This window comes from Drosophila pseudoobscura, chromosome 4 (genome assembly GCF_009870125.1).
Source record: "Drosophila pseudoobscura strain MV-25-SWS-2005 chromosome 4, UCI_Dpse_MV25, whole genome shotgun sequence".
NCBI lineage: Eukaryota > Metazoa > Arthropoda > Insecta > Diptera > Drosophilidae > Drosophila > Drosophila pseudoobscura.
This window is the reverse complement of record NC_046681.1, coordinates 29014255-29041700: the sequence shown is the minus strand read 5'-3', so window position 1 is coordinate 29041700 and position 27446 is coordinate 29014255. Positions and strand designations below refer to the sequence as shown.

General features: G+C 42.8%; 2 protein-coding genes across 2 annotated transcripts in view; both read right to left on the bottom strand.

Annotated features, from left to right (window-relative positions):
* Positions 1-304: 304 nt before the first annotated feature.
* Positions 305-2595, bottom strand: LOC6903247 (uncharacterized). Its single transcript, XM_002132910.3, has 3 exons — positions 2352-2595; positions 2156-2292; positions 305-2099 (listed from the first exon to the last, which is right to left on the bottom strand). Exons 1-3 carry the CDS (start codon positions 2471-2473, stop codon positions 379-381), a joined length of 1980 nt encoding a protein of 659 aa, XP_002132946.3. The 5' UTR covers positions 2474-2595; the 3' UTR covers positions 305-378.
* Positions 2596-2816: 221 nt separating this feature from the next.
* fipi (factor of interpulse interval) overlaps positions 2817-27446 on the bottom strand; it is a 68337-nt gene continuing 43707 nt past the window's right edge. Inside the window, exons 2-7 of the mRNA XM_001357037.4 lie at positions 6546-6740; positions 5904-6014; positions 5673-5813; positions 5415-5567; positions 4302-4796; positions 2817-4242 (exon numbers count right to left, since the gene is read on the bottom strand). Coding sequence (XP_001357073.3) covers positions 4022-4242; positions 4302-4796; positions 5415-5567; positions 5673-5813; positions 5904-6014; positions 6546-6740 — 1316 coding nt within the window. The 3' untranslated portion in view covers positions 2817-4021. The remainder of the gene's footprint in view (positions 4243-4301; positions 4797-5414; positions 5568-5672; positions 5814-5903; positions 6015-6545; positions 6741-27446) is intronic.

Below are 27446 nucleotides of genomic sequence, written 5' to 3'. Positions count from 1 at the left end.
TGACGTGGCTGATTGACAAACCGCTGTTTGCCAAAATGAAGAGTTTGACATGCGGTCGGGCGGCCTAGAGGTCTGGTGGTGCGGTGCAACAAATCAAAAATTGCTGTTATTCGACGGCAGACACTGACAAAGGTGAGGCAGTCAATATTGCCACTTGGTTTGATTGCATTTGTGGTGATGTATCTAGGAGGTGCAGATATTCCAGTTATTGAACTCTCTGCTAACCATGCAACACGGCTATTATGAATTGTACTTAGGTAAACCCTTTACACTACTACAACTTAACAATTACTAGAGATGCATGTACTGCTGGAATCATTTAATCTTTAGTTTTTTAGTCCTTCAGGTATCCGTCTCCACAATACCCTCGTTCTCCCTCTATCGCCTCACGTCTGAGTACTCGAAAGCGATGCCCAGGGGACGCTTTCTTGGCTTGAGTGTGTTTCGCAAATCGACCACACTTAATGTCAATGTCTGTTCGAAGACACCCAGCTTGATGGCCTCCTCGATGCCTTCATCGGTTACCAAGAAACAGCCCAGGACCTTATCGTGGATCATGTCATGAACTCTCACGTGGTAGACATTATCGCACCGCAGCAAAACCGACATCAAAACCTCACTGAAACTGAGGCCGCCAATCAGCTCGATAAGCTCGCGGTGAAAACTGTTCAGAATTGGTAGATTCTTGTCCTTACAGAACACGCAATGACTCGATGAACGATCCTTAAGTTTCGAGTTTTTCTGATTTGACATTTTCTTTAGCTCAGCTGGCCTCTTTGCATCCATTTGCTTGTCCTGAAACTCCCGATTGAGCGATTTGACATTGGCGATGAGGGAATCCATATGATTGCGTATATCGAATATCTTCGTGATGTTCAATCTATCCAATTTCTTGTTCAGCTCGAACAGCTGCTTGGATATGGCAGATATTAACCCAAATTCGGAAGGATGCCTCTCGGGATCCGCCTGTGTGGGATATGAGCACGAGGGCTGTAAAAACTGGGAATCGAGACGGGACTTGTCTTGGATTTTCCCCTTGATATCGATTCGTTTAAACCACTTATGTTTGGTCTTTGATGGGGAATAGCTGCGAGGATCAATTACTGTATTCTTTGGCCTGGGTAGCTCCTTGGATATTGCAGATATTAACCCAAATTCGGAAGGATGTCTCTCGGAATTTGCCTGTGTGGGATATGAGCACGAGGGCTGTGAAAACTGGGAATCGAGACGGGACTTTTCTTGGCTTTTCCCCTTGATATCGATTCGTTTAAACCACTTATGTTTGGCCTTTGATGGGGAATAGCTGCGAGGATCAATTACTGTATTCTTCGGCTCGGGTAGCTGCTTCGATATTGCAGATATTAACCCAAGATCAAAGGAATAACTCTCGTGATCTGCCCGTATGGGATATGAGCAGGAAGAATCCTGAAGGTTCTCCGTCTGTAAATACGGTTGCACAAATTGGGAATCGAAAGGGGCTTTTTCTGGTTTTTTCCCCTTAATATCGATTCTTTTATACCACTTCGGTTTGGCCTTAAATGCGGAATGGACGGGACGATCAATTACTGTACTCTTCGGCTTGGGGCCATTCTTCAAGTGTGGCCCTGGACCTCCTTTCCCCGCGGCCACTACTATAATAGGTCTTTTGGGCAAATGGCAACGGGTAAATGATTTTTCTTTCTGACTAAAAGTGTGGGTTTTAGATGGTAGAGTGAACGTACAGTGCGAACAGTTCGAGGATTCAGATATCGACTCTAGCAGTGGCACTGCTCTCCATTGAGTCACTGAATCCGGATGTGGCTCTTCGAAAAATTTGCGAACGGGCTTTGCTGCAGAATTTGATTCAAAATGGCCACAGTTTTTTTCTGGTTCCGGATAAAAACTTGGCTGATGCTGGGGCTTGGCAGGTACATCGGTCTTGTATGGCGATATGACTGTGTCCTGCGTTGTATTTGAGCTCGGATTACTATTGCTGGATGCGCCACCGAATATACGTGGAGGGTTGACTTTATGTGTTTCTTTTTTCGTAACTGCTGAAGACGATAAATCCTCTACGCGCTTCAATACTGCATTGTATCGATTATAGATTGCTTCAGAAACTGTAAACAAGCTTTTTAGAAACTCTTTCAAAGTTTTGGCTTTGTATCTAGCTTACCCGAGACAGACCCTGAACCATATCTGTATTGTTTATCAATGTCTCTGTTGCAGGTATTTACCTTCCTCTCGTCATGGCCACCGTGTTCAGCCACCTTAAATCCTTTGGAATTGTCAGGTTTTGTTGCACAGCGGTCACTGAATGAAGAAAAAGGGATAGTTGCGATTATAACGCCTAAGACGTATGACAGTCACACCTTTCATGAAGCTTCAGCCAATCTGAATGGTATTTACTATGCTTTTTGACTTTATTTTCATTCGGAACGCTTAAACAATGAATTCCCATTGATTTTTTAAAAGGATTGTCGACGATTAGCATTGTTTGCAAATTTGGGAAAATACCAACAATTTTTAGCACACAATTTGTCAAATGGATACCTGAAACTATTCAAAACGAAAGAGAAACAGTACACAGAAACAATTTGAAATGTAGAAACAGGCAGATCCGATGATAGTTTAAGTGGCTAGAAATTAAGTCTTCTAAATAAAAGGCTATTCAAAGTGAACATACATACATAGTATATATATGTAAATAAGCATCCAATAAAACCCATCGATCCAGCTAACACACTCTTTCAATATTTATACTCACCTCATTGCCCACCTTACCTTTGTAATGCAGAATATTTTATATTATTGCCGCAATATGCACATGAACAACGTTTATGCTTGGTATCCATAATAACTTTTATTTCGGCTCACACACAACTGTCAAAAGAAAACCACAAAATATTTAATCTTTGGCTAGGTTACATTCGTCTTACACTCCTCTTGAAGTGTTGTATCTCATAAAGGTTGAACTTTTTTACCCAAATTGTAGTTTGTAATATATATTCGTGTATGGTATACGGTCATTTGGCATCCCCTTTTATTGTGAGATACGTATTTCTTTATATAAATTTATGTTTTCTTTGAAATGGTCATGTAGAAATGTTGGCCTTGGCTTCGGAACATTAAAAAAGAGAGGAGGGTATATGTAATACGAAAATTCAAATGCTTTTTAAGCTCTTTTATGCTCTTATTTATTGTTTGATGCGCTCACACGTTTCTTTTGAAAGAGATTTTGTGGTGATAGTTTACTATTTATGATCTTTAGAGGAAGATTTTAAACGATTTATCTTCTTTATATAGATTATGAGTGTTCTTAAGTTGAAATGTTTATCGGAATTTTTGTATCAGTTTCTCTTAAATACATATGTAGAATATATTATGTTTTTTTGGCAACTTTTGAAATAGATCTTTTCGGTTTGGCAACTTTATTGATTAAATCTTTATGATTTGGCAACAAAACATCTTGTGGGCGCCAGGGCCTAAGCTCAACAACGAATAATTTTAGTTTTGGATAATTATTCAGCTAAGATTTATTTTCTGATTTGCATACCGAAAAAAGTTGAGCAAACGTTATGATAGAGGCTTCAGTTGGTACTTTTTTGGGAAGCTTGAACAGCTTCTGGCCCACTGTATCGCAAATCTTAAGTTGCAGTTTGGTATTCCAGTTAAGCACTATGAGGATTTGTTTAAATATAAATATTCCTATGTGTTTTGCATAAATATTTATCCTTTTCAACTATAGTCATAATCCTTAAGAAAGTTCAAAGCTAATGAGAGAGTCGTTCTAAACTTAACATAACATTGGTTTTTGGGTTGTATCAACAGTGGAATAAACCAAGAACTTAGACCAAGCAAATCAGACAGAAATGTGCCCACACGGACACGCCTTAAAGCTAAACAAAGCACATGGGGGTTAAGGGCTCGCCACGGTTCCGCTAGGTGCATCACCCGTCGAAATTCATACGTCATACATCGGCCATCATCCGTCATCCGTCATCTCTCATCCATTATCCGTCATCCGCCTGCAGATACAGATTCAATATCCCAGCCGTAGTGTCAGACACATCAAAGCCATCAAACCGAAGCACAGAGATGTGGATTGGGGCAGCGGGTGCGCCGAAGACACGCGCGGCTCCAGTGACAGCGTCTTGTACTTCTCTACTTTGGTAAAGTCACTAAAGCCGGCAAGGTTCCGGGACGCGGCCCTCATCAGGTAATAGGTGTCGGGTTCCAGGTTGGTAATGAGGAAAGTGGCACCTGTCGGGCGAAACGAAGCGTGTGACAGGCATTATGGTGAGGGTACTCGTATCACTTACCCTCTTCGAAGGGGAAGTCCTTGCGCCTGGCATTGGTCCACTTGCCCGCATCCGACTTGAACTCCAGCTCGGACATGTACTCGATCCGGAAGCCGTTCACCTCCATGGGTCCGCGGTCCTCGGGTCCACGCGGGGCACTAACATCCACATCGAAGGTGTTCGAGTTGAAGCCGCGTAGCTGGAACGTGATGGGCGATGGGGGCTTCTCGCCCTGCTCTAGGCGTTTTGTCCGCTCGATGCTGCCCAGATGATTGGTGGCCCGGCAGCGATAGTTGTCAAATACACTGGCGTTCAGCACATGGACGGTCAACCGGGACCAGTAGTGGTCTCCCTCGATCGTGTAGAGCCGCTCGTTGCTGTGCAGTCGCTTCTGCTTCCGATGCCACGTGAAGGTGGCCGGCGGCTCTGCCTGGGCCTCACACATGATGGACGCCGTCCCGTTGATGTACGCATACTGCATGCTCACGAACTGTTTGTGCGTCCAAAATGGTTTGTCTGTGCGGAATCAATTATAGCTTGTTTTAATTAAATTTCACCCACAATTCTGCAGTAAGCAGAACAGAAGCCGAGCTCCGTTGCAACGAGCCTGAGGTCTACGTCTACTGCAGTGGGGATGAGGTCTGCTGACAGCTGACAAGTGACGCTCCCGCTCAAAGGTATGGCAGGAAAATGGAAAAATCATGTGCGCCAACCATAAATCACGGTCTCGCTGCGGGGTTCGAGCTTTTTGGCCAAGTTAAGCCATTAGCTGCATGTGTGCCACGCCCCCACTGACCAGGGCAGACAGACCTCCCAGCGAACATCAGCATTCATCAAAAAGCGGCTCTAAGCGAATGTAATTCCAGCATTTTTCGTGCTCAAAAACTATTTACCGCCCAATGCGCCGCATACAAAGCGCACACACAAATTTTATATCCATCATCCCACAGAAAAGAAATCGCATGACGCTCAAGTAATTCCACTGCAACCCCCAAAATATTGCACACTGGGACAAGATGGCGGTGAAAATTCGTGCAACATATGAAGGTACAGCTTTCCTTCCGATCTCATGATCGCCTGGTGCTGGTCCCAGAGTGCCATTGGTCTTGTTTGGAAATCATAAATCACACTCACGTTCGATTTTCATCAAAACTGTGCGCTCCTGCATATCGGAAGCAATCGAATTCACTTGGTATGCCCGGCACGTGTACTCGCCGGTGTCACTCTGTGTTACCTTGTTGATGAGCAAACCATCGGCCAGGATGCGATACTTGGAGCCATCTGCCGCTGCAGGGGGAAATGGAAAATGGGCGAAATGGAGGGAGGGAAAATTGAACGTTTGGTATTTGGGGTCGTGTAAAATGCAAAGCTCATTATCGTCGGCCAACTCACTATCCACACTAATGGGCTGCCCATTGAAATGCCAGGTGATATTTGGCTGCGGTTCTCCCTTCACCTCGCACAATATAGTCTTGTCCTTGTCGCCCTCTTTTACGGTTATCACGCTGACGTTCTCCGTGAACGTAATTTTCTCTGTGTTCGGGGCAAGAAAACAATGCAATATTAATGACTGCCCCACCAGTTCCGACTGTGGTCGCCCCTGTGGACGATTCCAGCACTTACGATATACAATCAAATCGAAGGATTTACTATGCAGACGACCCTCAGCAGCTTCGCAGCTCCAATTGCCCTTGTCCGCCAGTGCGATGTGGGCGAAAACGATTTTCAATTGTTCTGTGTGGCAGAGAAGAAAAGCAGGAAAGTAAAAAAGGACCAAATTGTGTATAGAGTATATGTTGGAAAAAGGTTAAATGGGGCTCGAAAAACAAAGGCCAAAGCCCGAATGCGTAGAGTAAAAAAAATTGGAATGAATTGCTTAAGAGACGACGAGAGGATACCCATTGCTGATCGAATTTGAATATCTCTTAACTGGAAAGCACCACTGTCAGATAAGTGAGAATGCTACAAAATGGGTATATAGATCTTTAATACATATTTTGAAGTGGTTTTGAAGAGGATATTTCACTAATTTATTTTGGAATACTTTAGTCCCCTTTTTGTTTCCCACTGGACTTCATGAATTCCCTTTTGGGTTCGAGAATTCAGATGGAAAGAATGTAGTTGGGGAATTGCAATTAATTGCGTTTGTTGTGCTTGTGGCATTGTTTACTCTTGCCCTCCGTCCATCTGGCGCACCTGCCTTTAGTGCTTTGCTCGATTTTATCTATCCAGCACCCCACTTGGGGTTCTGACCCCGATTCTCACCTGGCGATGTTTGCTCAATGTGGATGCGTCCTTTGTGCTCTCGTATAATTTCCCCTTTTGGCGATTTCCAATGCAGCTTTACGTCCGGATCGGGGCTCCGGCACTGCACAATGAGGGATTCGTTTGTGTAGCGCACAACGCTATGCTCCGCCGGACTCAGCGACAGGCTCTCATGGTGATTGCCCAAGACGACAGCTGCAAGAAGAGATACGGAAAGCGACAAAGGTTTAAAGACTGGGTATACTCTAGTTAATAGCTTGTTAATTGCAGTGGATGGGAAGGGTCGGGGTGGGGTGGATCGGGGTGTCTGCAGCGCGTAAAATGGGAATTGAAAAGTTAAGGCCAAGTTTTTCCGTTGGCAATGGCTGCCATTGCCACTGCAATCGCATTTGCATAACAACGAAAACAGTGCAGCCGTGCGTTTTATTTTCTTAACAACTCAAACAGTTTTTCCTGCCATTACGCTCACACATTTCCTTTGAAAAGAATTGTCAATATTAAGAACAAAGAGAGACAACCCATGATTGCAAGACCATCTTTAAATATGTGCATGTGGATTTTTCTCAAATTTCAAGAAACTTTCTATCATATATTATGAGGCAGCTCAGCCGCTTGTGAATATTTTTTAATTTATTCGCCGTGCCATTTATGTCGGGACTCGTTCCGTTCCAAAATGGCTTTTAGCATGCCTCACAGCCTGTTATTCGGGCCACACAGCAAACTGCACTCAACGGATGCAAATTCCTGCCGTGGCCCGTGCTTTCTACTTTCACTTCATGTTTGCGCCTTGGCAAAAATGTTCATTGAAATTTATCACAAGAAACAGCAATTTCATTTTGCCAATTCATGTCAATCTGTGGAGGAAAATGGGAAAACGGGCTGCAGTCTGTAGACAGAAAAACAGAAACAGAAGGAGTGGGAATGGGAATGGAAAAGGGGTTGGGAAATCAACCATCTCCAAACTTCGGCTACGACCGGATACCTCTGCAGCCCTGTGGGTATTCTGGTAAAATGTATAGATGCAAAAATTTCTTGCATACTTTTTAATAAAGTTTGTTGCATGCCCCAAAGTGGCAAAGAACGAATAAAACACACAAACTGCGAAACACTCCCCGAGTCGGAGTGAGGGAAACATGATTGCATCGTTCATTTCGTTGGCAAAACTTTTCCATTGCCTTTTTTCTGCTTTGCAAATTTTATTGGCAACAGTATGGACATATTGAAATTATGCAGCTACATACATATATAATGAAATACATATATACCCCATTACATGCAGCTAGCAAAAAGGAGCCACAAGAACCCACAGCATGGCCCAAAGTGAGAGCCATCTAAGTGGAATATTATGAACAATGTAGCTAAAGCAAAGGCGAGGGCAATTACGCTCAAACTGCAAGAACTTCATTCATATTAATTAGCAGTTCTGACGCTTTCTGTATTGAAAAATTGGAAGTCGGGGAAAATATAGGCAAAGTTGGGTAAGATGAAAGTTTTGAAACAATTTGATAGCCTTTTAGTGATTTATAAAATAGAGAAGGGTTAGAAAGTTGTACATACAAGAAGAGGATTGATAGACCCTGACTATCAATAGCAAAAATATCTCGCTCTACGACTCACTCATTGCATTCCACAAGTCTCGTTTTAGTTTTCCCGTATAGTTCAAGTTCACATCTTTTAACATCAGTTGACATACTCGTATACATTAAGCCCTAATGTCTTCATATAACAACACTCTGGTTGTTTCTGAAGCCCAGAAAATAAAGGAAAATCAATGCCGACATCAGCTAAAGTTGCCAAACAATGGGTAAACATTACTTTTTATCGCGCTCTTGGCACTCCTCATACGAGTATGGCACCGCAGATACACCTCTGATACGAGTACACCTATGTGCTATATAGTTATGGGGGCGATACAAATATTTGCATTGTTTGCCTTCACCTGCAGACGCCAGTGCCAGTGTCACTGACTGATGCATCTGTCTCTCTGCCCGTGCTGTCGCTCTGGTTTGGGCTCCTGTTGCTGCTCCCTGTCAGCGGATCCGCTATCTGCTGCTGGGGAGGCGACGGCACAACACCCGTCATAAAATTTCATGTACAAACCAAAGTCACGGCACATGCGAGCTTAATGACAGGGCCACAAAAAGACCGAGAGCACGAGGAAGCGAGAGCTGGAGTAAGCGCGAAAATAAATGTAAAGCATTGCCAAATGTGAGAAAAACAAATAGTTAGCGGTAAATGGCATTACCAGGGCCAGCCACAGGAGCAAAATGAAATTATCTGCCTCGCTCTTGGCATTGTTCAGCGGCCTTTATAAATGCATTATGCCAGGTACTCGTGTGCACTGCCAGAGCCAACGAATGTGAGTGGAAAGAAAAATAGCAGGGAAGAACGGAGAATGATTTGGGATTGGGATGGCGAAGATAGGAATACCCTTAAAAATGTAGTTGTATTATTCCGAAAACGTAGAGATCATCAGTTTTACAAAAAATTTCTGTAGAAAGTCTACAGAAAGACAGATTTATGACAAATATACAAATGTTTGCCGGAATGCTTTCTTCTCTTCATTAGTTCCAAAAAAAGTATGCATACCCTTTGTAAAGGCACTCAAAAAATCGTATGCAGCTATGGAGTGGTACAAGATGGAGCTGTTGAGCGGTAGCACGTGCAAGCTGCCAAAAAGTGCAACCAAGCATGCAACGCGTGGGCGACGTCCTGTGAACTGACGTGTGATGCCAACTGGTCCAGCCAGGACCCCCTTTAGGGGAGGTGGCAGCGTCAGGACCAAGGGTGCGTTGTCCCCCCTTTAGGTGATGTTGGAGCGTGTTAACCTGGAAATTTCGTTATGTGGAATTCATTATATGTTTCGCATTCCTGCGTGCCAGTTTATTTTCATTTGCCAGCTTTAGTCTCAACAATGCCCTGTACATACATACATTTCTCGCTTTTAAAATATTTTTAAAATATTTAAACGAATTATGGCTTATTGAGCCATGGCCGCAAATTTTTAACAACAAATGCGGAAAATGCGGCATAAAAAACTTTTTGTTTCCTCTCAATAATATGAAAGTCTCAATGAAAATCCGTAGAAATTTTATAATTTTCTGTTGCAGAGTGAAATGCAAAAACTTGTGACATCATTTGACATTTAGTACTGCTGCACGGTCCCAGCCCCGCCCCGGCCCGGCTAGCAAATCAAGCTCGAACTGTATTCATTTGTTTTTAAATTATTCAGCATGGATTTTAATGAAATTTGGCCATTCTTCAAGGCGAGCTGGCAATTCAATTTCCATTAGTTCGACGGCAAACTTTTTAATTATTTTCCGATGCCTAACGGCGGAGGATGGGGTCGGTACGGCATAAACTTTTTGTTCGTTGGGAAATGCTGCAAGCTTTCCTTTTTGTGCGACAATTTTTGTTTTGCATTTACTCCGGCAAAAAAGTTTGTTATTATTTTTGGATTTTTTCCTTTACATTGCCAGTGCGCACGCATGCTCTCAACTTCAATAAAAAAGTTTTAATTTTCCAGTTGTAATAGAGAAAGCAATAACCACGCATCCATTCTGAGTGTATTAGCATGTGAACGAGTGTGCATGTGGGTATTTGAGAGCGCATGTGAGTGCATGTATTTGAGTGTGTGAGTGTTTTAATGTCAGCATAAACGCACATGAAGCGCACTTAACCTGAATTATGCGCGGCTTTGCTCAGACACGCACAGAGGAAGTCCCGCTTGTGTCGCATTCTGGTCATAGCTTGTATTTTCCATTCCCCTTCTGGCCACCATTACGTAAGCCACAGGAGGGGGCTACAGTCATGTGAATGAGATACCCAGTACTCAGTCAGGCCTTTTCTTTCCGTTAGGCAAACACACAGTTCTAGATCCTTAGATGTGCTCTTGATGCACGAAGGTGTGCTATGCGCATTTTTCAAAAGCCGTTTGTCGTTGATCCAAGACCTTCAAGCCACCCTCTGACTGTTACATACATGTCCAGAGATTCAATATACCTTTTTACTCCACATGTACTGGATAGAAAAAACGGGGCAAATAAAAATGCTCGACACTCGAGCATGCAAATAATTGCAGCATTTGTATGAGCTTAACCCATTTCTGTCAGTGGATTGTACCTCCTACATCCCCCGCCCGATACCCATTGGCTGTTGGGAGGGTGTAGAAAATTTGCCCGTAAAGTTTGGGAAATGAGGTAAAGTTTTTATCAAAAGCCAGACACAGACGAACTGCCAACAGATCAACATTTTCCATTTTTAATTTCAATTGAAAAACAACCCGTTAACTGCATACCGGAGCAATAACCTGGTTACTAGCTACCTGGTACACATAAAAAGTGTAGTTTTCAGAATTATATTTTATCCACATTCAGATCCAGTGGTTTGACATCTCCAAGTAGGGAATTTATGCGAAACGCACACAAAGGGTCTAAGGAGTGCCCAGTAGCTGCACTGGAACAGAGCACGTAATGCCAAAACATACATAAATCATCACCGCGTCTCCGCATAAGAATATATTTCCGCTATAAAATGGACGTTTCCGCATTTTCGGAGCATCGTCGGTGCAACGTTGGAGCTTGGCACAAAACAGGAAGTCAGCTTCGGTTTTTGGTTCTGGGTTTTTGGATCCTCCTTTTGCAGGAGGTGGCTTTTGTGGCCAGCGGAAATGCAGGTGGGGTTCCCTCGGAATTGCTCCAGTTGCAGGAGCTGCTCGATTTGTGGGTGCTTCGTTATGTCTGTTTCCCAGAGATGCCTTTTTAATAGTTTTGCAGCTGACACAAATTTGGTTGGTACTTGCGCACTCCCAGTTTTTGTTTTAGTTCAGCAATTAATTCTTTTTCCAGCTGCAGTTAGTTCATAAATTTTCCATTATGTGAGTGCGCGCCGGAAAATACATTTATGCGTTTTTAAATGCTTGGCAGCATATAATTCTCTCGGCACTCTCCACTCCCGACTGGCTTTTGAGGAAGCTGCTGCATATAAATTTGCAACTGTCTGGCGATAAGAACTGAAAGGGAAGGAGTCTGACTCCTGGACTGCTGGACTACTGGTCCAGTCCTACTTTTACTCCTACTGCTTGTTCTTTTTCTAGAACTGCCACTGGTTCGGTTCTGCCTTCAACTCATTCATCAAAAGTGTGCGCCTTTGACTTTTGAAACAAAAGTTTGACAAACTTTGCTTTCTACTTCTGAGGAGGACACGGAATCGAGCCGGCGGGGGAAGCAGACAATTTAAAATGACGTTGTCGCACAGCTCCATAAAACTTTGGGCTACTTAAATATTTTAAACATTTTATAGATAAATCTGCGAACAGTGGATCAGTGTCAGTTGCGATTGCGATTTGTGTCAGAAATATAAAATATTCCCCCAGTGCTCCCGCAGGCCAAGCGGAAACAGATAAATTGGCACGAGTCCTGAAGCTTTTTGGTGTATTTTAGGGATGTGTCAACAAGAAAATAAGTTGGATGGATTATACGAGAATTCATTTCGGGGCTTCGAAGTTGATTAAAATATTGCTGAGAACTGTAAAGCAATCTTTAAATGAGAGGCAGCAAACCTTTGAAGGAAATAAAAGCCCAATACCATTGTGCCTTTGCCATTGTTCGCCGAAATTACCAACATTAGTTACAATAAATGACAATTTTAAGCGAAGTATTCACATACACAAAAGAATGCAGAACAAATAAATCCCAGGTTTTTACAAAGAAAACAATAATATAAACCATTATTCATAGCTCATATCTTCACATTTATCAAAACAACTTTTTTTTCCTTCCTTTTGTTATTCATTTCCACTCATTCCGGACACTCGGACCACTGTGACATTTCCCATTTTCACTTTTCCATCGTCCCCCGGTGAAGTTGAATACATTATTACTTGTTCTCCGGGTGTGTCCATCGCTTAGATCATTTGTTAGGCAAATTTGCGGAAAGTTGCAACATGACAGGCGTCGCATTAATCATGGACCATCAAATCGTTGTAATCGAGGTATCAAGTGTCGGGACGGGGCTAATTGTGTAAGGTGAGATACGTGGCACAGAAACGAAAAGAAACTACACCAAAGGTGGTTCTTTTTAGACTGCCACGCTCTGCCGCACCTTCATGAAGTTGTAATTGAAACTGTTCCGTGCACATTGCGTATACGCAGCGTGTTACGCGCCACAAGAGCACAAGCGCCCTGACATTGCGATGCTGTAAAAATAAAAATCAAATTTCGCCTCCTCTACTGTTCAAGTTGCTGGCATGCAATTTTTAGTTAAAACTTTGTCTCGTGTCGCTGCTTAAAATTAAAATCCAACTGAGGGGCAACAAAAACGGCTACAGGATGTCCCTTTGGGAATTTGTATACCCTTCGAACAGGGTATAATAAGCGTGAAGTTCTCATCTGACTGAACGTATAGATAGATTTACTTCTCATAAGCATGAAATCCCTGGAAGATCTATGCCTTCTTCTTAGAAATCAAAGACTCAATGATTATGACAGCAAATAATATGTGTAGCTGCTACACGGTACTGCCACGATAGATCCATAAGAGTATCTATAGATACGGCTCCCGAATCTAGCCTCCCATTCTTTTTCTTATTTTGGGGCTGCTTTTCAGTCTTTTGCTAACAACTTTGCTGCTTGCACTTTGTCGTAAAAATAAAGTTTTATACACGTATACGCGAGTTGCTTTTTCTATTGTATTACTTACTTGATGCCATTGTGCATGGAGTAGCTACGTGTGTGCCACTTCTTCTGCTTCCTACATGCCACATTACAGCACAATAACAGAAACAACTGGCCCCAACCATGGGTAAGCTTTTGTGGCCCTGCCCCGCCTTTAGTGTCTTCATTTTTAGTGCGCTATAAGAAAAACTTGTCAGTTTTGTGGATCCAGATCCACTCGAATTGTTTTCGTTATGCCAACAAATTGCGGAACATTTGTGCGGACAACCAAGGACTTAACTGGGGGCATGGCCTCATAATAAGCGCAGGAACAGGAAATGGAATGTCAATGCATTCAGCGTTTATTGCTTATCTTATTGCTTTCAAAAAAGCGGATATTGAACTGTAGATAAAAGATGTGTGATTATGTCCGTATTTAAATTTGCAAAACTAATGTAATAAATAGATAAACAAATTTTTGAATGCTAAGATAACATGCTCGTCAGGTTTATTAATGGTCCACTCAGAATATTCCACTTGAATCTCAGAATAAGTGAAATTTTGTTCTTTGTGTACACATATTCATGCATGTAAGCATTTAATACATGTTGCTCGCAGTACTAGCATACTCGTATATGTGTTTCTTGTGCTTGAACGTAAGCCCCCTAATTTGTGTAATATGGACTGTAGTTAACGCCAAAGTAAACCGGCAATACTGCTAATTGAATTTCAATTTGACCAAACAAAGGACACGCCCATTTCTTTATAGCCCACAATTCCGGTGAGTCCCTCTCCCTGCCTTCAGTGCGCCCTTCAGAGTCAGGGACGTGGAGAAATTCCTGGCTCATGGACGATTAACTCGCTTAGGAACCTGAGCCGTGGCACTTAGTTGCATTTTTCATTAGCATGCAGGCGGAGGCACTTTTAATCCGGCCCAACAACAATACGGCATGGGGTGCTATAAATTTGCCTGCGAGCATGAGGAACGCAAATTGCTTTCCAAGTTTCTAAGAATTGTTGCGGGTGCAGATAGCTGAGGTGCTCGGCAAAAAGTCTCCCGCTGACTGGCTGACTGGCCTCGCTGCAATTTATATCCGGCATCGTTGCAGCTTGAGTTGCGGCCCACAATTAATGCGCTTTTAATTAAACTTAAGTGTGCATTTCGCAATTGCAAAATTTCCTCCAACTATTTTAACTTCGTGGAATCTGTAGGCGTAGAGTGGGAGTCTCTCTTAACCCCTAAAATAGTTTACTGAAGTGGAGACCTTTTTTTGGAGTGGAGTATGGCTTGCATCGTCTAATAGAGGCTTCAAGGGGCTTTTATTTTGATGAAATTTCAACCTATGATGTGGAAAGGGAAATTAAATTAAATTTACCTTTCCGCGGCACAATGACATCAGGGGGAGGCAATTGTGAAATTTATTTAGCGATTTATTAAAGATATTAATTTAATCCACAACTCTCTCTTTAACCATGATTAACATACACTCTGCAGAGTCTATTCCATTAATTTATGCTCCAAACTATTAGAATCTCAACCAAAACAGGATGTTTCCACTCGCATACAGAATGTGTGCCCCGCTAAGAGTATATCTAAGCTTTTAACGGTCTGTGGCTGTTACGAGTATGAACAGCCAAAGCCAACATAAAGAGTGTAACAAATTGAATTTTTCATACCAGCAGTAAACTCTCTCGCACACACCTTGACACAGGGAGAATCTATGGCCGAAACACACACTCTGGCATATAGAGAGAAGCTCTGGCTAACCACACACTTAACAAGTTTTTGTGCAGCGGAAAAGCGGGAAAGCGGAAGCTGGCATATTGAAAAATGCGACAATATTTTCCACCGCCAACTAGAGTCAGCTCCCAGGCATTGGCAATGAGGTGGGCCGTGGCTGTGGGTGGGTGAGGTGTGGTGTGGAGTGGAGTGGCGTGGGTGTAAGGGGGTAAGGTTAAGCTTATGCCTTAACACTATCTAAAGCAGATGAGCGAGTGGAAATGTTGTTGGGCCACGGTGCGAAGAGATTGCGCATGCTGGGAACCTTTAATTTGCGAGCGCCGTGCGCTACAGGATATTCGAAGGATATGCACCCTTTCTATATATATGTATTTATATAAATTTCCGTGCAAACCCTTGGTGGCTCCTGTCCATGCGGTTCATTAGGGACGGGCCTGTAGACAGCACAAAAGAAAAAGGAAGCAAAGCCTTTGATGACTTCAGGGTATATTTCAGCGCACTGCCAGGCGTATACGTAGACGTAGACTAGGACCAGGACCAGAACATCGACCACAACCAGGACCGGATCACCCAGCGGCTCTGCTGGTCCTCAAGCTGCAGCTAATTACAGCGCCATAATGAGTGCCACTATTACCAGGTAAGCAGCGTGAAGTGAAGTGAAGTGGAGTTGAGTGTGAAAGAGCCATTAAAAACAATTTACTGACGGAGAAATCCCTTAAATTATGTAAATATGTGTGGCGAGAACTTAAAATTTGTGTTCATAAATTGTACCGGCTGCAGAGATACTCGCACATCATTTTTGATGAAAAAATGCATGTTGATGAGTGAATAAAATGCTGCTTTTTTGCGTGTCCACATATTGACTGACAAGCGAGGTTATCAACGCTAAAGGATACATTTTTGTAATGAAAATCGCAGTTTCCCTTTTTTAATTGGTTATCGAGACTCTATTTAAATACAAAAAATATTGCAAAATGCTATAATATCACCAATGCTCGTATTTAAAATATTATTTGCTTTCCCAGAAATACAGCATGTAAGCTCGTATCGATCTGATAAACATGTTTTCTCTTTAACATAGAGTTCATATTTATTGGAAAAACGTTTAATTGCAGGTCGATATAATAATATTTAATATACAAGTGTGTTAAATGGTCGGAAATGTTTAAAAATATATGAAATGCTCAATTTTGATAGATTTAAGAGCCGCAATATACTCAGTTCAATGTGTTTCCGCTTCAACATAGTTATAGACGTTGATGCTCGTACACTTGATCAAACTTTTCCAACATTCGAAATACTTGACTTAAACCAACTTGCGTCCAAAGCATCTGTCATACAAATTTGTTTTTCCTTTGATGATGCTTTCACATTTATTGCAAGCTCAAAAGTTATTTACCATTTATTTGACACAAACTTCATCTCAAGTTGTACTCTTTTCACTTCGGCTTGCATTGAATTTCCTTTTGGTGGGAACTCTTTTCTCCACTTTTCTCTACTTTTCTCCACTTTCCGTAATGTATAGCAAATGCACTTTCCTCTGATTTACAGCGTGAATGGCATGACTTTCCAAATAAACGGTTACCGATTCGTCTTGATCATGGTCTCTGATTTAAAAATGAAAATGCACTGCACTCCGGCAATCCTTCTCCGGATAAAAAGGATGCTGTTGCATTAACTGGAAGTCGCTTGTCGCTCATTTCAAATCGAGCCAACAAATGCACACAAATTCACATCTCATCGCCCGAGCGGCACGACCTTTTTCGTGTTCTTTTTTGTGGGGGAAGCCCCCAACCGCATGGATGGGGTCCCGGATCGGGGGCCATATGTCTTGTTGTGTGTGCGGTGGGCGAGGGACTTAAGTAATTCATTACTTTTGTCATGCATTGTCATGCATGTTTGCCACGCTTTCTTTCATTCCTTCCCTCTTTTTTTCGTGTGTTGTGCTTGGCTGGCGTTGAATTTTTATAGAATGTATCGTGGCTGGCAGGTTTGCTCCGGTTCTTTAGCCCTGTCTGGGGCCCTGTTATGGCTGGGGGCTGGGCTGCACTGACTGCTGTTGCAATTTGTATGCAAAATTGTTTTACAAATTGAGCAAGAAAGATGGCGTAAGCAGAAGGCATACACTCACACACGTGCAGACCCTCAGTCGCACAAAGGAGTCAGGCAAACAAACAAGCAGCACGTTGACTGCCAAGACAGCCATAGACAGTTGCATTTCACTTTTCGTTGTTGCTTTTCTATAAATTTTTGAATTTCAGCATTTTCCAACGCACATGACACACTTGTGCACGGAGAAGGATGCTCTACTTTTGCTCCATTCAGCTCTTCTCTCAGGTGAGAGCAAGTGGCGGAGCTTCACAATGTAACGACAGAATATTTGCATAATTAATCGAGTTTATTTTTAATTTATGCCAAACAAAAGGCCAACTGATTACAACACACAAATATTTGCGTATTTATTTGCGCTGATTACTGGATTATTGTAAAAGTTACAAATAAAAGAAGATTAATTACAATTTAACGAAAGCCTCCGGGTCAAAGGCAGACAGCCCGGATTTGGGCCATCGCTCATTGTTTTCGCCTCGCGGTCGGTTGCGCAATCACACCGCATAATCATTAAAGCCCGAATGCCCCTCACGACCCCTGGCTATTTTTACAAGTTTTTCTCCTTGCCATCATCTCCTGTGGGGGTAAACTTTTTAAGCCTCCATGCTGTTGCTTGTGAGCCACTCTTCAAAGTGTAGCAGAGCAGGTGTTGGCGTTAAAAAAAATACAAGTGCAGGTAAATAATCCCTACAAGAGTAGGGAGTAAAGTTTGACGAAGGTAAGCGCTGGAAAGTGTACCACAATTTTGTATTCCCATGTTTAAATCGCTTCACGGGGCAAGACGATATTGAAAGGTTTATATAGAAAGTGTTCTGCTTAAGCTAAAGACTTATAGTTCCTAGCGATGTCACGATTGAGAGGAGAGACATATGGTTTCATAAGCCGTAGCTACCCGGTAGATGGCTTGAATAGGTTCTCAGAGGTTCGGGAAATCAATGAGCAGGACTCACATGTGATTTATCCCGTTTATCTTAAAACATCAGAGAGCGAACTGCTTTACCATAAAATTTGACACTTTCAAAGATAGACAATCAAACTTCCCCGACTAACCCATGAGTTAATATCTACTATTTAAACATTATGAACTAATCCACTTTGATGCCGTTGCTGAAAAAATACACATAAACTTTCCAAAGAGAATAATAGAAAAAGCCACTAATTTGAGGTTTAGCTCCCTGATCCACATTCTTGCTGCACAAAGCGATGGATTGTGGTTCGGTTTGCGGTCATCTAAATTATAATTAAAATATAAATATGGCTTGAGTGCTTACATATTTGCAGAGCTCTTGTCCCAGCAATTTGCGTATTCAAATATTGACTCAAGTTGCTCCAAGGAGATTGGGATTGGGCCAAAGACTACTTTGTAAGTTTTATCAGCAGTGTCGCAGCAATTTGTGTGCCTGGCCGGCCGGCCACTTTTCGGATTCGAATTGTTCAGCGTTCAGTGTCCAATGTTCGAGTGGAGACCCGCATGTCCTTCATTTGTTTGTTGGCCAAAGTCCACTCGACGACAACTGGGCCCCAGGATGGGATGGCGATGCAGAAGAGCAGAAGCCTGGGGAACTGGTGTGGTGGAATCTGGTCCATTGAACGAACTTTTCCAAAAGTGGAATTGCATTTGCTTTGCTTGAAAAACTATTATAACTTTGGCCACGACGCCTGCCCCATGCAAGAGTTTCAGTTCATCCAACTATGAAAGTACTTTATGTGAGCTAACAAAAATATTTCTTTTATTGAGTTTCGCCAGAGCCTGCATCAGCGGCAGCCAGAACCCCGGACCAGAGCTTCAGAAGGAAAGTCAAGTCCTCGATTTTAGGCTGAGTGGATCTGTCCGGGAGCCCCTGCCCAACAGCAGTAGAAGCAGCAGCAGGAGCAGCAGCCACTTGAATGCCGTCCCAAAACTTTTGTTCTCAAAGCGAAGCAACAGAGGGCCAAGTCTCCAGTTTCCCGCCAAGTGCCATTGTTGGCCAAGTCGAAGACAAGTTGATACTGAATGGGGCCCCAGTTGGTTGGTTATATGATATATGCCATTTTAGAGCTACAACGAAACCGTTTTATTTACTTAAATTAAGTTCTGCTACACACAAAAGGCATTAATGGCTTAAACTAAAAGAAATATTATGAAAGAGAAGTGCGTTTCGTAATCGAATCCAATTTGCCCTTGCTTCAACAGAGTGATGGTTGATTAAATTATTAAGAGCATATATTGTAAATCCTTTCCACACTTTAAAACTCCCTACCGCTCCTTTGATGTGCCCATCCATGTGTTCCACCAACTTGTTTATCAAATAACTCGTGCAGCATTCAAATGCAATTATGTCAATTCGTTTTATGGCCAGTTTGTGCAGGCAGAAAACTATAAAATTTGATTTATTAACTACACAAATTAACCGCAAGTATCTGCTCGTAAATTTTGAAACAGCATTTTTATGCAAATTGCCCACTGATGCGACATAAATTGTGCAACATTTGCATTTAAAATGTCACGGCAAAACTATAACTTTAAAGTTATACATTAGCCAGGCAAATAAACCTGTTCAGGGGCCCTTCCTTTCGCCACGACCTACGAGTAAGAGGTCCGGACAAAAACCCATCATATGTAATTATCCTGTGCGCTTTTCGGGTGTCCAGAGGTATATTGAATTTTTGGAAAGGCATGTTACAGAAGGAACAAAGGCTCTATGTATGTTCTCTATGTCTATAAAGTAACACATTTAGGCCCTTCGACTTGAAATTTGTATAAAAGTTGATATACTAAGATTAATACTAATTGCATCAATCTATTAACAGGGCTTTCATTTTAAGAGGTAATTTTTGACTAAAAATTCAGTGATTTGCTTTGTTTTCCACATCAAAATGCTAGTACCGGGTATCTCTGAGTCGTAATGTCAACTGTAGCGCTTGTTTTTAGTAGTTTGTGGCATACACGATAAACACACACGCAAACAAGCCGCAGACTGTGGCATATGGTCGGTGTTTTTGTGTGTATTTTGTGTGTCGTTGTGTGTAGTTCTTGTTGCTTTCCTGATGTAATATTCGTTGCTGTTTCTGTTGTTGCTGCTGGTTATTGTTTGTTGCGCTAGTTTTGTGGTCGCGCTTTGTTTTGGATCAGACAATGCAATTGCAAAAACCATTTCGAAAAATGTTGCTTACGCAACACACGCTCCCAGTCCCATTCCCAGTTTAAGCTCCAGCTCTATTCCTATCCCCAGCTCAGACATTGTTCCACTCCCACCCAGCTCCCAGCTGTAGTGCCCTCTCTATGCTGCAGCTCCCACCTATTGTTGCAGCGCCTGTAGTTGGGCAACAAAAAATGCATTCCTATGCAACGTCAGCGCCAGCCAAGTTTTAATTACGTAAAATATTTTTGCGTAGCCTCGATCTCGCTCTCTCTAATCAACTTAAAAGCCGGGAAATAACAGCACCTCAGTCCCTAGCGAAATTGCAATTCGGCAACATGGTCAGAAATGTTGCAGTACGGGGAAATGCGTTTTGCAACTCTCGCGCATCTCCTGCAGCGGCAACACTTCAAAAGACCCAAGCCCTGGCCAGTAGCTTAAAAAAGTCAGACAGCAGTGCAGCCAGGGGAGTCTAATAATTGCAACATACTTTGGGGCAAGGCAGTTAGCTTGTCAGTCAGTCAGTCAGTCAGTCAGTGTTTCATTCACTGAGTTCCTCAGTCACAGAGTCCCTCAATCAGTTGTTGCACTCTGACACGGTATTCAGCTATTGCTCTGGAGTTTCCAGGGAGAACAAGAATACTGTTCTTGCAGGAAGTAGATTTTCCATAGATGACTCTTTCATTTTGCTATTATTATATGTTTTTCATTCAGTCATTACCTATTTCTTACAGCATCCTACTATTCAGGGCATCTAAAAGTCTGCCTGTGGCACAAGGCTGTTTCCCTTTTTGGTTTGTTGTTATGTAATTACTTGCTGAGTGGCGTACGCAAACTGTTTGAGCTGTTGCCAGAGTTGCCGATGCGACAACCACAGCAGCAGCAGCAGCAGGAGGACCAGTAGCAGGAGCAGCGCAGACAGAGAAACAGGAGTCCTAAGTGCTTTTTGACATGCAACTACATACTTACATGTGCATTTATGAATCCATTGGTGTACTCGTAATCGTGTGCTGGTCCGTAGGTGGGAACATTTATTAACATGCATGTGGCAAGAGAGGCAGCATAAGCAGTAGCAGCAGCAGTAAAAGCAATTTAGTTTACTGCAAATGTTAGCCGGCGGCTACAATGTTCTGCTGCCCTCAGCATTTTAGCTGATTCATGGCTAAACGTTTTGCGGCAAACAGTGCGTATGATTGATATCGCCCGGGAGTCAGGCAGCCAGGCGGCCAGCTCAGTGCTAACTAGCAAGTAGTGTACGAAAATTGAATTCACAACTTACAGAGGAAATTCTGTGGCCACTCAACTGCTTGGATCCATTAATAGTCGAGTCGAGTCGAGTCGAGTCCTGGCCCCACACTTGAGGGAGCAGGGCAAACAAAGTAGATACAACCAAAGAGATACACTAGCCGACATAAATCACAAGTCACCTAGGGTCGCTTGTGGGCTGTTATTTTGGCCAGCAATTGTTAATCAACTGCCGACATGACAGGCACGAATTATGCGAGAGCACGACGACACGCTGTCAGACCCAGGGCCAAGTCCGAGTCGAGAAGCCAACATTTTGCTCAACAATGCCACTCAGGTGGAGATGCTCATCCAACGTCCTGCGACATGTTTGCTAATCTGTTGCGTGAATGGAATTTATTATCTTCGAGCCGAAGAGCAGGCTATTGATCAACCCAGACTTCTGGCCGGAAACCCATTTTGTGATCAGCGAAACGGAACGAAATGTTTTCAATCGAATTAAATTTTCATAAATTGTGACATTTGCCAATGAGCACACAAAAGTCAATGCAATTATGTGCAAATTGCATTTTATTTGATTGGATTTGAATAGATTCGATGCCCTGATTGGATTATGCAAATGTTACCTGTAAATGGCATAAGCACACAACTAATGGCAGTACGCTGACAAAAGTTCGAGCACAACTTTCCCGTGCCAGGTGTGGGTCTGGTCTCCTTTTCGCAACTGGCAGTGAAACGATTGAGCAGAAGCTATTCTTTTCGCTGCTTTTTAATCAATACAACTTTAAGGCCACCCAATGGATTTGTGCATCAGACAAACTTTTCCGTTCTGTTCGGCATCTGTCGGTACTTCCAAATTGAATTCGTGCACATTTGGGAATTTTCGGCAAAGAACCTCAAAGCATAGACTGGTGCTCAGCAGAGGATACTCTCGTACATATGTTTTAGTTGATTTGGTTCTTGGGGATTTATTGGGGATTTTAAGAGTGGTTTCAATTACAGCTTACCTCATGAATGCTTTGGAAATGGTAGCAATAAGAACTTCAAAGAGGAATTTAAAACTCATAGAGAATGCGGAATAAGGTAGCCACATAGCACACAGAACTTTAATGTGTGGATATTATTCTGCTAGTATGTCTAAATGTGACCCCAAAACATTACGTATTTATGGAAATGATTCCCCTCCAACCTGCCATAATAATGCTGCTATGTTCCATTAACCAGTCAGCGGCATTTTCATTTTCAATTAGCACACGGCTTTGATGGCCGCATTATGCTCGGGCGTGTGCGTCTGCATTTTATCCATATGTGCCAAACAAAATTTCGAGTGCAATTACAATTTCAATTGGGGCCGCATTTGCAATCACACAATATTTCGGATGCTTTTTAGGACCCACGATTGTCGGATGTCGAGCCATCTAATTGCTAAATAGTTTCCTGTTTGTGAAATAATCAACGCGCTGCCCTTTTAAATAAATCATTTGACAAAGGATTTGGCGAGGCCTGCGTGTAGTTTGTTATTCGTACGAATAAACACCATATGCGGTACACCGCAGTCGCTAATTGAAGTTTCGCCCAGACACCCGGTTCGTATGCGTAATGCTGTTCATCGTGTGAATAATGTCCGTGGGCCGGTACTAAAGGGCATTGACATTCACGGGGAATGACATTCATGGTTTTACGGTTCGAAATTAAAGGTGTTTGTTGGCACGAAATGGGGAGACATACTTACTATCAGCAAATCACTTTCAAGACCTTGATCTTCCACGTCGGATGCCTGTACCATGGATAACACTCGGAATTTCTTCGCTTAGAAAAACTGGTAAAAATCAACGAAATTTCAGTGAAAAACTGTACAAGACAAAACTATATTTCAATAAAAGCCATTTCCAATTCTGAAATTAAATTCTGAGAACTGCCTGCACACATCAAAAAAGTAACTTTCTCTCATTCCTTTGATTGCTTTCATTTAGTCGGAACTTAGTTGAAACTCAGCTCTGTGACAAGCTAAATTGTGCATGTACTCGTACTCGTGCATGTTCTCGTATGTACATGCATGGGAAACTAACTTGCCTGAAAATGGCTCCACTGATGCCTGCAATTGTCACTACAACTGGCTGCCTCTAATTGCAGTTTGGCTGCAGTTCTTACTCTGCCATTCGCATAGCATCAACTTGACACAATTCGGCAAGCTCTATGCCTTTTTGCAATTTAGAATGTCCTGGCTAATGTCGGCCTGTTCCCTGGGAGCGTTGCTTTGTTCATGGGATATGACATGTCATGGGTCACACATAAAGAGAGAGTAGTAGTTGTCATCTGGGTTTGTCATTAGCTCAAGAGAACATATCATGGGGAATTTATGTAAACTGCATGTCAAATGGGGAGCGATTTGTCGCTTGAAAACGAAACAGGAAACTTGTGAACTACAAGGAAATTGCTGCTATTAGAGTTTTAAGAAATTGATTTCCAACAAAAAATTCAATTCCAGTAGACATGTGGGTGAAATATGGAATGGTGTACACAAACTGGACTTGAAAAAGCTTGGACTTGAAAATGTCACAAAAAACGTTTATTAAGGTATTTTGGTTTGTTTATTCAATGGTAAAATATTATTATCCGCTCGCTGTGGCACTTACTCCGGCCTTAAAGCAATACATTTTTCATTGACATATTTCTCATATTTTTCATTAGCTCATTCATTTACATATGTCTACCAAAAACAATTGAATTGAATTTGCCTATCGATGTATCTAGAGGGAATCTTCCCTCCTTCCATCAGTTGGTTACAATAATTGATTGCTTTTTTTGGGAGAGGACTATATTCTGCCAGAGGGAAAAGACACATACATATTTCATTCGTCTGACATTCTCGTATTGCCGCCAAAAACTCCACTCTACTCAGACTCCGTACTTTGTGGTTCCCTACTAATTGGTCACTTGCCGTTCTCTGATTTATGTGTTCTTGCTAGCCGGCAATTTGTCCGGGTGTCCAGCATTTCGGCAAATATTGTCTTCCCAGACAGCAGAGAAAATATCATTTTGTTTTTTTGCAGGAAAATAATTTTTGAAAACTTTTCATACACAGCCCTAGTGTCGAGAACTGACAAAAGCAGGACCAGCCCAACACCGACATCGATAGCAGGATACCAGAGACCAGAGCCCAGGGCCCCAGGAAGGAGACCAATGCGTAACACTTGGGCCAAACAAACTTGTTTACACATTTTTGGTTGCTCAATTTCTACTGTCAACAGGCAAGCCAACGACAGCACTCCAACAACCAGAACCAGAACCAGAACCATAGCTGGACCCAATCTCATTCCATTTCTTCCAACCAGCAAGTTGTTTGTCCTTGTTGCCCTTGCCGGTCTGTGGGTGGTGGCAGCAACAGCCTCTTGGCCTTCTCCAAGTTACTGTGGCACTCTCTTTTCTCTCTTTGTTGCCAGTGCACTCAGCAGCAATTGGTCTACCGTTTAAGCAGAAGAATGCACTAAAAATAATTCACGCTCGAAGCTTGCCAAAGGGGGGCAACCTCCTTGACCATGTGCCAGATCCAGAGGATTCGGTTCCGTTCCTGTTACTGCTGCCTTGGCCGCATGCAAATGAGCTCCCGGCACGACTTTGCCCTGCTTTATGGCCTGATGCAGTTTCTTTTTTTACGAGTGCAGTGCTAAATTACAGTCGCGCATTAAGGCTAATCCATTGCAATGATGACGTTTAGTGGCCCCGGCGACAGTTGTGAGAAGTTTTTATGTCCCATAAAAATGCCACTGCACAGTGGGTGCCACTTGGCATTATACATATAGTAGAAAGAACACTACTTAAACGTTACTTTATTTTCACATCATAGCTACATATAACTCTTTATATACCTCTGCCAGTCCGAAAAATGCAACGTGTATTTATTACCTAGTGTGATTTTAAAAATATAACCTTTTATGTTTACCGTATCCTGCAATTTTCTATGCTTCGTCCCACTGTCTCTACTTTTTACTGGTTAGATCCTGTCAGACCACATTAAATCCAAAATCCCAGAGCGATTTATCTTTCTGAAAGTTAAGTAAAAAATGACTCCAAATAATAATTATACCAGCTTTAACTGAATGTTGTGCGGTATCAGAATCGTGACACTTCTTTCAGATTTGCACTTTTTCTATTTGGCTTGATTTCATTCCACTGTTGCTGCTTTTTACTGGCTGGATGACGGCAGTCTTGTGCTAATTTCGATTTAATTTTATTTCAGCTTATATTTTTTATAGTCCACAACTTGGGTTGCAGTCGTGCAGGCGTTTGCCCTCACTGCAGACCCGCCTCGGCCCACTCCTCCTCCTCCTTCTCCACCCAGACCACGAACTCATACTCGTACGAATATGCCATGCATTTAGATGAACATTTTCTGGTGTGCGAGAGTTTTTGCTATTCCATTCAATTACGGAGCCAGGCATGACCTGGTATGCCTATGTCTTATCGTCGGAGTCGGAGTCGGTGGGATGTGTGAGACCCAGGCTTTTATGCCTGACTGGAGCCTGTCACATTTGCTTATGCCTTGGCTTAGGTCAAATTATGTTTGACTATAAACGGCATGCGAAATTTTCGGACAAAGCCCAGGGCACATCAATTTTAATCAAAGGCCCCGAACGTGCTCTGCATGCCCAAGCGAGGATGGGAAGGCAGGTCCAATTCCCTGATAAAGGCCTCATCATATCGTCGCATCAGGCGCAAAAGTTTGCAGCTCGGACAACACTTTTGAGAAGCCAAAGTGTAGCAGTAAATCAAAGCTAAGCCTCCAGCGTTGATGACCGTTCAACGTCACTTGAACGGGAAATAGAAGAAAGAATCGGGCGGTCAGAGGATGGGCCCAAAGGAGGGCAATGAGAGGGAGCTGTCTCACCCATTCTCGGGAATTGCATCTGTTTGCGAACTTTGAACTTGCACTGGCAGCGCCCAGCACCAGCTTAACCCTTTAATGCCTTTATCAGCTTTCACATTTCACTGGGCGGGCTCCAGTAGAGAGGTTGTTGGGTTATTATACCCTTGAAGAGGGTATATACAAACCTCTAAGGAATGAATAACTATTGCCGCCAAGATCGGATTACTTAAACATGCGAGCCATGTAAATGGCCTAGATGATAGATAAAAACTTGCATTATTCTCTAGATATTCCACAATTAAATGCATTTCTACATAGTGCAATCCAATTGAATCTAAACGGAAACATAGCCCGGAAGGGTATCTACTTTGTCATCCCCTGCAGCTATCCTCTCTCTCTCTCTCTCTCTTGTTTTGCCCTGTCTTGCCTCGAGCTCCGGCGATTGAACACTTTTTTCTCATCCTCCCGGGGGCTGGGCACTTGACCGCTGAAATCCCTTTTCCTAGACCAGACATTTGGTGAGCTTCCTTTGAGTGGCGCCTGCAAGGGCAAATCAATGTCGCTTCGGCTTTAGGGTTTTGCCAGGAAACTGTTGCCTCTTAAGAAGTGAACCGAATATTTCGGACTTTGTGTTGCATAATCATCATTCCATTTGGATGGCAAGCTCTACCAATTTGTCATCACGCCATCACTCACTCGTCCTGTAAGGCAAACCTACCGACTAGGGCTTAGCCCCTTGTGCTGTCCTCGCCCCATTACCTTACTATGACTTCTTTGCGCCTGTCGCGTGGTTCTCGGAACAATGTGTCCCGTCTAATCCTTTTGTGCGACTATCATTACCAGCTGCAACATAGTTGTGGTTATGCTTGACGAACCAGCACCGGCCTTCGCTAAGCAGCTTAGTCTTCGCTCCCTTCTGGCCCTGGCCACAACTTTGTCTCAATTTCAGCAATTGACATTCTGTTTCCGGTCGCCGCTTTAATATTTATAAGCTCACGGACAGGACTTCAAAGCCAACTGTCACTGTCTGACATTGACATTTAAATCGAGTGAAACCATACTTTATTCGGCCAGCAATCTGTCAATGTCCCCAAGGGCAGGCTGTTTAACAAATGTTTCTTTTTCCCCATCGCTACTTATTATGATAACTAATAGTGTGCTTGGGGT